Raw genomic sequence first — 13,446 nt, 5'->3', positions numbered from 1 at the left:
TGATGTGGGCCAAAATCCACAGTCCTCCTTCTGTGCAAAAATGTGTTTCAAAGTTTATCTGAGGCTTATATGAAGCTTCCATCGTCCAAATGAGTCAAATCAAATAGATATCTTCAACGTTAGTCTTTTTAGTGCCAAAGTCCCTCTTTTTATTACTATACTTCCACTAACTGCAGCTCAACAGGGAAACACTGTCTGAGGAAACACAAAGAGGGAATTTGATGCTAAAAAGACTGTAAATGTAGCAGATATGCACTTGATATGATTAACTCAGACTGCTGAAGCCTCATATAAGCTTCAGATTAACTTTTAAATGCAGACTTGAAAAACTGTGAACCTATGCTTTAATTAGCTACCAAGCTAAAGCAGATCAAATCTGCTAGCGACAGATTTTCATTTCAGGCGGCAAAATCGATGGTTGCTGGTTAGAAATGAGAAAGTCTGCGTTTGTCTGTCTCTGTTTGAAATCAAGGACCCATTGTTTCAAAAACTAATAAGAATTTTATATGGTAAATCTGCCTCATCATGGGGAACTCCATATGTGTGTAGTGAGAGCAGAAAGCTTGATAGGCATAGCAGCAGTAACAGTTTCTTTTCTTCCCAATTCATGCACTTTTATCATTTCAAGATGAGTGGAAGGCTACATAAGTAACTGTTTATCCAGATTATTTTCTAACACCAAATAAATGTGACAGTTTCAATTCTGTGTAGGTGTCAATAGCCTTATTCCCGCTGCACAAGCTGTCTAAAGGCGCTAGATATATGCACTCCCATCTCTTCATCTTCACAGCTGCATTGTAGAACAACTCCCTGACAAGTTAAAAAAAAGTGTTTACATAGCTCCCTAGATAAGCAATGTTGCTAGCCAATGCTGTCTGCAAGGTAGAAATGTCAGATCAGAGAGTTGACGAATAAATATAAAATGAAATATACAAGCAGGTAGAGAAAACCCTCCAAAAACAACAATTACATTACTGACCTTGAGTATCAGTGGCGATGTGGGTTTGAGCTCCAGTATCCCAGAAGAACTCAGAGGTTCAAACACGGGGTCAGGGTAGTAGCTGAAAGTCTCGTTGACCACCACCAGAGCATTCACATTGTCCATGTAAAACCCGATCTCATCCGGGCCGGTGCCGGTCTCTGAAAAACCCAGTTCTGAATCCGCCACTGATGGAGCCAGGCACACCATGACTGAGTTGTTATACACTGTACAGTTCTGAAAACCAGAGAGAGGGGAAACAAGAAGTCTATGCTGTACGTTTCCTGTCATTGGGAAAATCTATCATATATAATCTTAAGGTGAGCTACTATAGATGAGTAGTAAAAACCTTCAGCCTTCATAGAATTAAACTGTTTACACTGAATGTGGACACAAATGTAAGTATTTTATTATAATCTACAGTTCTTTTTACAAGAGAATAGCATGTATAAAACAGGCACATTGTCTCCTTTAGAAATACTGAATACAAATCTACAGGCGATAATTTTCTTTTAAAAGGGATCTGTTGGGTATAATAATCCAGCCTTTTTGTAAGTCAATGCCCTGTGAAAGTGTGATGCTGTTATACCTATTGGAAATGTAAATTGGTTGCAAATTTATGATCAACTGTTAATAATGGGCAATGTGCTGTGTGCCTTTGCTTGTACCTCAGAATATTTTACATCATTGCTTTGGAGAATACATGAATACAAGATGTCATGGCCATCTTTACATTAATTTACAGGACTGCTTGGTGGACCATATCAGTGTTTTCCCATGTTTTAGACCATTCACTACAAATGTATTTTACATATATTTTTGCATACAGAAAAGAAGCATATCACCAACTGTTTTGTCGATTACAAGTACAACTGTATGTATATAAATAAGAAGAGTGAATGAAAAATATTACCTCATCTAACCTATGCCCGACCTGTGGCATTATTAGATTAAAAACATGTTATTTGTCTTGCTAACATAGTGCTATTCAGCCATCAAGTCTTGGAAGTTGGAGCATCCCACCAGACCATGAACACATCACAGAGTTCTGTCTGGAGGGTGAGAAAAAAATGTATTGAACGAGGTAAAGCACTTGGAGAATGGCTGCCAGTAAAGTATTTAAAAGTAAAACATCAGGATGGTCCTTTAAGTGCAGAGTGGCACTTTGATAAAGGGCTGTGTAGGATGCATCATGTAGGCTGTTTGCTTCAATAAACGGTGGCTTTATCTGTAAGTTGAAGTGCCTTAGTATTGTTTGAAGTTCAGTTCTCAACCTTAGCAACTAAAGAGCTCCAATTCATAGTGACAATCAAAAAAGTACTCTTTGAACGTTATCTGTGGAATTGATCGAACTCCTCAACTCTTCAAATGGGACTTTTTGGTTTTGTATTCGATTGTTTTTTGTTTTTTTTTTGCTTTCTATTTTATTCCCAGAAAAACATTCTCTGTCTCTCTCTCACTCTATCACAGACACACACACACACAGAGTCTTTCCCATGTTGTCTCTTTCTTTTTGTGACACAAACACTCATGTGGCGCAGTGACATTTGAAAAGTTACGTGGCCTGAGGTAGAGTTAGATGTCTGAAGCTGTAGCTGTAGAAAGAAGAGACGTGAGGAGAGCAATACACAGAGACAGACTGTCTGCCACCTTCAGCAGAAGTATCTGCCTGTGTGTGTGTGTGTGTGTGTGTGTGTGTGTGTGTGTGTTCAACAGTTTGTATTTGTCAGCTAATGTATGTAAATCTGAATAATGTATAATGTATATTATCTATGCTAGGGTGTGTGAATTTATATTTGTGTATATGAGCTTGTGTATGCTTGTGTGTGTGTCTGCGCTGTCTGCCTGTGAATGTGAGCCTGTTCATAAGTCTGTACACGTGCATTTATGAGTGTGTGTCAGTCACATCAATACTCACATGAAATGATTCTGCCTGTCCATACTTGGCCCTGATCTTTGGTTCTCGGATGGTTGCGAGGTTGGTCCCGCTCACTGTCAGTAGAGTCCCCCCACTGTAAGGAGACGGAAAAAGAGAGTAGGAGAAGAACAATAAATACACAGTAGGTAGGGAACACCGTCTCCAGGGCAAATCTTTGCCTAATTCAGTGGCATGTTTGATTGGTAGTAACCGACTTCTAAAAATGTACTTGCAAATCTGTATACAGTGTGTAGATCAGCAATCTAGCTCAGCACTCCGTCTGTGCAGCTATTATTAAAAAGGTTAGAAACTCAACCATGTTGCAGGAAAAAAAAAAAAAAGTTTGACGCCGAGTGTATAATGGAGTGCCTTGAGCTTAGGGATGAACCCTACGGACACAAGGGAGCATATGTGTGAGTGAAAGTGAAAGAGAAAAAGGAGAAAGACAGCACAAGAGGCAGAGTGAGAAATTGAGTGGGGGTGAAAGATCTACAGAGATAATGTACATACAGTATTGGTCCGAATATAAGATGGGTTTTTTTCCCTGGAAATACATCTGAAAAAAGTGGGGTGGTCTTATATTGGGGGTATAGACTTTTAAATGTCAATATACATTCACAACAACAGATGGTGCCAAAAATCTGTAAAACAAGTGCTCCCCTCCTGACTGAGGCGAGCCACCGTCCCTCACAACTAGCCGATAGTGCCAGGGGGCCTGAAAGATGGAGCGACACAATGATCGTCTCAAACAAAGTGGCTCAAAAGTAGGCCAAGTAAACCAACGACTGAGTAACAATAACGTAAAGTGAGTGTTGTCGTCAACTTGACTTCTTCACTGTCTGTCCTCTGCTCAGCTGAGCTCCATGTGTGTGTTGAGGGGCAGCCCTGCCCGTGGAGGAGAGGAGAGAAACTCAGCGCCACTATAAATTACAATAAAACGCAGTAGAGAGTCTCACACTGAGCTGAAATGAAACGAGTGCACATAAATTAGGTAAATAACATAAATAAACATCGTCTCTACTGCGTTGTGCTGTCATTTATGGTCGCACTGAGTCTCTCTCCTCTCCTCTGTTTCACTGTGGGCGGGGCTGAGCGCTCTGTGTGTGTGTGTAGAGAGGAGCAGAGACAGTAATCCAGGTGAAGTACTCAAGTTGATGACAACAAACTACACTCATTACGTTACGTTACTATAAAAAGTTTTGGGAGCAAAAAGCAAATAAGAGTAATTTAATCCAAGTTGTAAGTCTTTTTCCAAAAATGGTTCTTGAAAAAGGGGGGGGGTTGTCTTATATTCGGGTCAATATGGTAGTTTAATCACAACAACTCACAGTAAACATGTGCTCGCCTTGAATCGGTGAATTTCACCGGACAGAATCCAGAAAATAACGATGCCAGGATTTGGCTGAAGCCCTACGCGTCATTTTGTTGTTGAGTAGCGTGTTGCTGTAGAGAAGTCTATTTTATTCTTAGATGATTCCATACATCTTCCAACTGTAAATGCTTGTACATTTGAAACAAGGGTTTGATTGGTTTGCAAATTTCACCAGTTGAATCGGCAAGTTTTTTTGGAGTTTGTGATGAAAGTCTTGGGAAAATCTTAGGTACCCTTTAGTGGTATCCCACATTGGTCTGACCCAAAATGGTTTATAGTTGTTCCTATTGATGACACCCAACAAACCAAGATTACCAGTGCTGTGAGAGGATCATGAAGTTCGGGGAAAAAATAAAATCTTTATTACAGAGGACTCATGCCACTTGTAAAGGCAATGGAATTAGTCTGTGCTTTTCACTGCTACACTTAAATTGAATTTATGAGGTTTTCATGAAACATATCTGTACCCATTTGATGCCTTCCTTGCTTTAAAGTCGCAGCTCCAACCTTTGAGTACTCTACTATGTTTCTTGTAGAAGATCACTGTCTTTCACTTCTTGCCTAGGCTACCTGTGCCTCTGAGAAAAATTGTGTGTCTTTCTGCAGGTTTCTTACTACCTGGAGGGGGATAGTCTCTCACTGCTGTCTGAAGTAAAAGGCTGAGATAAAAATTGTGTCTTGAAACAGTTATGAACAATGTTCATGTCCCTTACTGCCCATGGGACACTAAATCATTTTTGAAAATGTGAGGGCATCCAATGGGTATTTTGGGCCTTGGTGAAGTTTATAGTTCAAACAGCCAACACCCAAGGATATGTTCTCCCACTAAAAAAGGATCTCATCTTTCTACAGATGTCTTGTTGGCTGGATGTAATGCTCACAGTTCTCTGTTCAGAGATCCCTGTGTCTAACTGCTACCTCCACTATCTACACCTTAAAGACAAGTGTTTTTCAGATGTACTTCTTCTGCTGCTTGGGTATCTTCAGTGGTATCAGCTCTCTGCAGGGGGATTCTACTGAGGTAGGGAATGGCTGATACTTTCTGGACTTTTAAACTGGCAAAGTCTCTATTCTGTAGACAGACTATCCACTTTTGCTGTTCTTGAATATTGCAGAGCTTTATTCCAAAAATAGAATTTCAAACATTTTAATAACAGACATCTTGGTTCACCTTCACTGATCATCATCTGCAGACCTGTACACTGTGGAGTCCAAAGGATACCTACGAGAGCTGGCCCAAAAAATGGTGATGCTTTCCCTATTTTTCATCCCTTCATCCTTATTCTTTATACACCATTTGTCCAGGACTCATGATGACTTGGATGGCTTTGAGTAATCCTGTGAGTCTGCTTTTATTGCCTCCAAAAGTTATGGACCTGCTACCTCGTCACCACTCTTATCTTGTGTAGCTGCAAGTTGATGAGCAGTGACTCCACCAAAGACTCATTGCTTCCAAATTGGAGGATTACAATGTGATGGTTGGTGCTGACGACCTATTTGTTCTCTACAACAAGAAGCTTAAGATAGTGCAACACTGAGCTCCACCTCACTGACAAGGTCGGTAGGACTTCCCTATGGTAGTCCAGGTCATTTCTACATCAGAAAAAGTTCTATATCAGGAAAAGCACTATGTCTTGGGGGATTTTCAAACGTGCATTGTTTAGTCCATTTAATCACACTCTGGTTCGTTTAGGCAGATCTAACTACAGCAATCGTACTCGAGCTTGGACCAAAACAACCTCAATTCAACTCGGTCCAGTTAGAGACAAATTTTGGATCGGTATGTTTGTGGTGTGAACGTGATCCAGCCTTGATCTGACTGAACTACAAGGCGTACTCCAACAAGTTTACCAACTCATCCATTGATTTGGACAAGAGCAAACAAACTATAGGTTTGAAAAAGTCCTTACATTCTTGACTTACAGCAGGTCTGCAGGCCATTACAGAGGTCATACAGGCAGACACAATGACTGGAAAGTTATGTTACAAGATTGTGCCACTCACTGATGCATTGGGCAATCCTTCATCCTCGATTGTGCTAGCAGCTCAGAGGGTACAAAATGAACAACAAAGAAAGATAAGATGGTTCCTTAACAAGGTATTCCTTCTGCTGGGTTATACTGTATTACCACCGAGTTCTGTAATATGCAGGTGTCTTTTCATTCTAGACATTAATCTGACACTCATCCAGAACGACTTAGTGTACAAGCACCAACAGCAGAATAAGTGATATGGTGATACGAAGCAGAGATGACAGAGCCTCTTAATATCTTGGATGTACTGTAGAGTCTGGCTGGCTCACGCTAGACATTCATCCCTCACTCTAATCCAGGACGACTTACAATATAAGCAAACAGTAATGATAGGGAGGGACAGGGATTGAATGATGAAGGTAGATGTACCATCTCTTGCATTGTTGGTGGACAAAAGAATTCAAGTATGGCTATTCTTCTAAGGTAGAGAGCTTTTTTGTTGGCAGATTGCCATTTACTGGCTATGGAGAATGGCTCCCATTCATTCTGAGTCTCCCTGGATAACAGCTTCTACGAAATGTATAACATGTCACTGATGTTATGGGCGGCATCAAGTCTTTGACTAATATTTTGACACCTGACACAGGTGTACAGTAGCTGCATTTCCCAAAAGCTTTCTGCTTTTTACATACTATTCATATTCACTTTCTATGATACTGTATTCTCGTCATTTACGGCACTGTAATCTTCAAGAGCCAAATTCAGACACTTCAATCCACTATGGCTGAGTGCCATGACACCCTGCCATGATGTGGTAAAATTAATTTTGTACAAATCAAGTCTGCTCTGTTGAGCAGAGTCTAATTAATGTTAAGAATGGTAAGTTGTAATATTGTGCAACTTCAATCTCAACTCTTCCCATTATTTTTTAATCTCACACATTCCACTTTGAATGCAAATTAGTTTTCTGATGTGTCACAGCAAGGGATTGTACTCCTGGGTTTTGTCTATTTGTTTGGACAAGTCTCATGCAGTGGTATCATTTATTTAGCTAAATTAAATATTAATAATAAATTATGTTTAGCTCAAGTTTTTATGATTGTTAGACAAAGTACCATATAAATCTACACTCTTAAGCATACTACGCTTCAACACCTGTATATTACAAGCTGTAAACTGTGTTTGCTAACACATGAAATGCTCACAAAACTAAATGCCCTGTAGCATGATGATATTGTGTTACTCTTTGTAAGAGAGATGAAGGCAGCTGATTAACAACAAAGCGGTTGGGCTGCGGCTACATTCAAATGAACTGATTTTTAATTAGATGTTTATGTCATTGTCACAAATGCATCGTGGGACTAGGCAGACTCTGTACTTCTTATAATACTTCTGGTTCTCTACCTCCTTTCTCCTCTTCTCCTCTCCTCCTCAGGTTGATGTACATGTATATTAGTGCTTAGTCCCTCTGTCCCTGTTGCTCCTCTCTTTGACTAAGTGAGTCTCTTTAGCTCAGGTGCATGCTTCAGGGAACAGACAACAAGACAATCAGGATAAACTCTCTGGGATAGCTGGGGAAATCACACCACTGTTGTTACTGTTTCTCTCTCCCTGCTTTTCCTCTCTCTATGCCATCTTTGTCCTCTTTCTGTTTTACTGTTTTCTGTTTTCCTTTTTCTCACCCTGTCTTTGGTCTAATCCTCTACTCACTGACTGTCAAACATTTTTCATACATTTTTGTTCATCAGGGGATTCTTCAAAGCTTCACTGTAAGCCTTGTGCAACACTGGTGCCTCGTGAAAACTTCAGTTTTCATTATATCAAAAGAGAAACAATTTGCTTGACAACGTACAATTCATACATAAATAACGACATTGGCAAACATAAATGAAATACACACTAAACGCACAGTTGAAAATGGCGAAATTTCATGGCAAAATTTCAATGGTATAATGGAAATCAGAGGATTCGCTTGTGGGGGAGTCATCTGCGTAAATCTGTCACTTCAAGTTTAGTGAGTTTTGACAAGCAAATGTGTGCTGTTGACCAAAAGCCAGCTGTCTTGACAATATTGATGGAGAGCTAGAGAGTCCAAAACAGAGGAACCTATTGAAGCTAGAATGGAGAAAATAGAAAAAAGCTTGGAGCACTGTAGTGCTACAGGAGTTCACCAACTATCCCTGCGAATATTCCCTACATCACCCGGCCTCTAGCTCAGATGAACTTAGATGTGCCTCTTTGATGTGAGCTGTTTGTTGCCTTAGCACTAATATTTCGACCAGGCAGATAACCAGTGCAACCAGTTTTCTAATGGTTATCATTAAGAGATTCCATAGGAGTAGTAGGGGGATTCAGTGCCTTGCTTACAGGTACCTTGGCAGTCCTTACTGAAGAAGTGGCAAGCCCTATACCTATCTGCTTTATGTACCAAGCCAGTCTGGGAGGAGATTTGAATATTTTGGTCAAAAAATTGCTTCTCTAACCTCTACTGCTGCACCAATTTCTTTCCTCAGTGTCCCAGATGAGCACTCCTCATTGATTTATTTTTCAAGTGCTCCGTCTTCCTCCTAAATGGAATATCATCAGCCAAGCACAATGATAATGCACTCTCTCTCCTCCTGTTCGTTCTCTCTCACTGTCTTTCATCCACTCTTGCTATCATTAGCTGAGCACAATGACAGTGCTCTGCAGGCGCATGTGGACTCACACACAGGCAGAAATGAGGCAGATATGAACAAATATGATATCACATCTCTCTGGTTTGTTATACTTTCTACCTGAGCCAACATGGGACACCGTGACAGAGGGCATTGGTTGAAACGTATCAGCTAAATTAAAACCTCCTCTAGGTGAGTTCCAGGCAACACACGCACTTTGTCTATCACAGTTTGGTCGCTGTTTGTGAGTGTGTGTGTGTTGTTTTGTGGTTTTTCTCAGCCAGATGGAGGAGGGATCTGTGGCCAAACATCAGGGACTCTGGGAATCAGTGGGGTGTGCGTGCACATGTGTGTGTGTGTGTGCGTTCGTGTGTTTCTTTATGTGGGATCATCACCCCTGAGTGAGCTTCTTCAAGTAGAACCCTAGTTTTGAGCCACATATACACACAAAACACCCTCACAGTGGGTGTGCGGGGCAGTGATTGGGCCTCAGCTGCTTCTCGGCCAGTCCCACTGGGCAAAGGGAACAGGGCAGGATTCATCAACACTCTTCTCTAACAAGCTCTGCATCTATCTGCTACCATCTACTGATGAGTCACCACAGGGAAGAAAGCAGCACAGAGAGGGGAAAGAAAGGAGCAAGAGGGAAGGAGGTAAAATGGGGGGAAACAGGGCAGGATGTCTGCCTGTTCCAATATCTTAAAATAAATTAAGAAGACAGGGAATGAAAAAACGCATAAGAATAAGAGAGAGTAAATATGTAGGAGAAGTATACAGCAGGTGCTCTGACATAAACATGTCGGATCAGATATGAGGCTATTCAGACATGATAAATATTCCAGGGGCAGGTGGGTTAAGTACTCCTCTCCTCTGTAACTAAACTCTTTAATCTGGACAGTATTCAGGGAAGAGAATTAGAGGAGGACCAACAGGTGTCAACAATCAGTGGGTATTTGGGACTATAATGAATAAACAAGAAAGAGGCAGAAAAATTAAACATGTTTGACCCCAAAACAGGATTAAAATCACTGATTAGTCAAAGCAATATTGAATTCACCCAGCTTCCCAAAGAGAAATAAGACCCAGTCCACATGATACTTCACAAAAGCAACTGAGCTGAGGGTTAGGTTCTTTACTACTAACCCAAGTATCTATCATAAAGACCAATATGTGCGTGAGTCTGCCCTCCCTGTCAGTAAATCTACTTTAATGTCAAAGTTGTTGCTTGTGTGTGTCCTCCCTGGTGATGCTCCTGTCATGTTCAATGCTGAGTAGTGGAGGATCTTTATTTATTTAGCTGGGGATATACTGTACCACATGACAAACAGTAGAAAGCAGGGCATCAGACAGGAAAAAAAAAACTGAGAGCTGCATTAGATCAGGTAGAAACCTCACATGACATCAGCTGGTTGGTATTAGCTGACTCGCCAATCAACCAAATAGCTCTAAACTATTAATGAGCTATATAATCTGACGAGCTCACGCTCTGCTGCTGCCGATGTCTTCCACTCAAAGTGTCTTGCCTTAACCAGATGAAAGATCTCCGGAGGCACCATCAACTTACCTCTATCCAAATCTGCTGTCGGGGGTCTTATCTAGCAATCAAGTCTGCTTATGCTGCTTCAGGAATGCCCCCTTTAATTTGCACTGCTTATCCTGCTATGTTGCAAGCAGTAGTGTAAAAGTCAGAGTCAGAAATCTGTTTTCAAGCCACTAGTGGTTTTGAATATCCAGCCTGTACTCCTAAAATTCCAGTACTGTACAAACACCATTTTTGGTTTGGTGCATTTGCAGGAGCTCTTCAGTATTGCTTGGATTAATTTTAGGAGCATCTCAAGAGCGGAGCAACACTAGTATACAGTGATTGTTGCTGTAACTAGTCATATCTTCTCTCTCAATCAAAATCTTTGACTTGGTATGATAACAAGTTATCAAAACACAAAGTACTAAGTCACGCAAGTTACAGTGCTACAAATGGACATTGTGAACCTAGATGGACTAAATACAAGAAAGCTTCTGCATGATTCATATGCAGTTGAATAAAACTAAGTAACCTTGCTAAGTAAATGATTACACAACATAAAAGCTTACCTGGCAATGCTCCAGTCAGGCTCAATCCTCAGGACAGTGGGGTCTTCAGTGTAATTAAACTTGACCTCTGGGTTTCTGAGCTCAGCGTCATCGATGTCCACTAAGACTGATGCACTACCTGGTGCAAATCCAGCTGGCGTAACACACACTATCTCACGGGCATTCCTCCTGGACGGACAGAGAAAAGCAAAGTTGGAGGAAGGTGGTAAGAACCATAACCAACAAGTATTTGATAGACAGAAAACTTACGGTCAAATCAATGTCAATCCAAATGAGTGCTACATTTCCACAAAGCCCTACGATGGCACAATGTAAAGCTAAAATCTTAAGTATCATAAGAAACACATCTGAACTGATATTAGAAAGATGCTGAGGTTCTGTTTTCTCACAGGAATTTCTAATAAATAGAGGGATCTAGGACACAAAGTTATACAAGATTGCAGAGAGAAGAAGTTAAATTCTTTTGGAGAAAAAAATCTATTCAAACTCCAACAGACTGAATGACTGAAGTTGTCTAGAAAAGTCAGATCCCTCTAAAAACAGAATTACAATAATGAAGAGGCCATCAGGGCTGTTTTTGCCTATTTGCATTATAAACAACTGCATTGGGCCCCCTAACCACCAGGGGGCCCCTGTGGAGTGGTGTTTTTTTTGTTTTTTTTCCCAAAGACAAGTGGGCCCCCTTAAATGTCTATATTTTATAAAGCACTTTTATATTAAGCGCTTTACAAGTTTTTTGCTGCTCAGTCACCCATTCACTCACACATAGCAGTGAGCTGCCATAGAGACACTTTGACATGTGGGCAGAAGGAGGTGGGGATCGAACACCCCATGATCAGTAGACAACCCGCTCTATCTCCTGAGCCACAGCCATCCCTTTTTGGTTTGACACAAGAATGAAATTTGGCATGATCCAATGGTAACGTTGGTGAATGGTAATGACATTCAGAGTTTGAATTGTTTGCCATATTTATGGCGTTAGAATGGATTGAACAGGTTAGTTGCATCAAAATCCTAATATGTAATGATTCTGTGTCAGCCCTCGCAAACATTAAGACAGGTACAGCCAGAAATCATCAGGATCTGCTTTATGAAATCTTGGTTACCAACTCAAGAATAGTTAGACAAGGGAAAAATGTCACATTCATGTGGGTCCCTGAACATTCAGGTATCCTGGGAAATGAGAGAGCAGACAAACTGGCGAAAGAAGCAGTCAAAAGAGGAATATTTGAAATCAATATTAAATGATCAAAATCAGAGGGGAAAGGCATAGTGTGGAAAAAAGGTAAATCAACAGTGGCAACAGCATCGGGATAATGCAAAAAAGGAAGACTTTTACACTCGACACAAAACAGAGTAGGTATGTTAAGAAGTAGGTGAAGAAAATGGAAAGAGCAAGTGATAATAAGCAGGCTGAGAATTGGGCACAGCAACCTTAACAGTACACTTTTCATCAGGAAAATGTCCAACATCCAAGCCGTCGGGACAGTTTGAGTGCAACACCATTAAGGGTAGAGTCTAGACAGGCTCCATTCATTTGGCAGTATGTGCTCAAACTTTGAGCGTAGTTTTTGTTTGGTTCTCTTGTTTGAATTTGCACTGCCTCTTGTATTCCTAGAGTTGGGTTAGACTATAAAGCTGTTGTCTGAGGAGCCTTTCAGTGTTGACAACTAGGGGAAATTTAAGTAGTCTTCTTGCTTTAGAATAATGTTATAGGCTACCTCGCCTAAAGTTAGTTCATTATCTTTGGCTTTTGGGTAATGTTGTGTTGCTGTACCAGTGTTTCCTCTATAATAATACAAATATTTTTTTTAAATGCCAAAAATAACACCAAATATCCATTCATTGGGAAATGAATAGCATTTAGGAGCCTCTGAGCAGCGCTGTTTCGAAACGTGACTCTATGTCTATGTCGTTGCCTGGGAAACTGGAAGCGAATCTCCTTTTAAGGAGTAGGGCAGTGCGTTAGTGAGTCAGTGGTTAAGTGAGAGAGTGAGCAGCAGAAAAGTGACGGTGAATGCGAGCAAAGCCAGCAGAGGAAAAGGTTATCAGTAAGTTGTCAGTCTGGCAGTAAATGTACAGTACAGACTACAGTGTGTAAGTTAATAAATGCTGCGGCTCCTCAAGACCCAGAAATGTCTTGTCTGTTCTTTCCCCAACTGCTGGAAAAGTGAAGGTGGTTAGCCCTGAAGTTAGCAACAATGGATTAGCCAAATCCAACAATACAGAACAGAGAAATGTGTTGCTGAAATCTAAAAATGGATGATACAATCTCAAATAATAGCATATATATATATATATATATATATATATATATCAATCTGTGTGGATTGAATTAAAAGATAAAAAAACATTGTTGGCTACTGGATAATGATGTTCAGCGTTAGGCTGCATTCAGACAAAATCAGGCAGTGTGGCGCACCGCTACAGGGTTGAGCAGGGGTGTGGGCGTGTTT

The 13,446-nt window shown here is 40.7% G+C and overlaps 1 protein-coding gene across 4 annotated transcripts in view; it reads right to left on the bottom strand.

Moving 5' to 3' along the window:
* The window catches only part of LOC137184084 (plexin-A1-like), a 264,898-nt gene that overhangs the window by 46,685 nt on the left and 204,767 nt on the right, over positions 1-13,446 (bottom strand). For all 4 annotated transcript variants that reach the window (XM_067591429.1, XM_067591425.1, XM_067591428.1 and 1 more), the window contains 3 exons: positions 10,991-11,158; positions 2,898-2,991; positions 980-1,216 (listed from right to left, as the gene is read on the bottom strand). In XM_067591429.1, the coding sequence (XP_067447530.1) occupies positions 980-1,216; positions 2,898-2,991; positions 10,991-11,158 (499 nt within the window). The remainder of the gene's footprint in view (positions 1-979; positions 1,217-2,897; positions 2,992-10,990; positions 11,159-13,446) is intronic.

The sequence above is a fragment of the Thunnus thynnus genome, chromosome 6 (genome assembly GCF_963924715.1).
Source record: "Thunnus thynnus chromosome 6, fThuThy2.1, whole genome shotgun sequence".
Classification (NCBI taxonomy): Eukaryota; Metazoa; Chordata; class Actinopteri; order Scombriformes; family Scombridae; genus Thunnus; species Thunnus thynnus.
The sequence above is the reverse complement of the archived record's forward strand: the minus strand, read 5'-3'. Positions and strand labels throughout refer to the sequence as shown.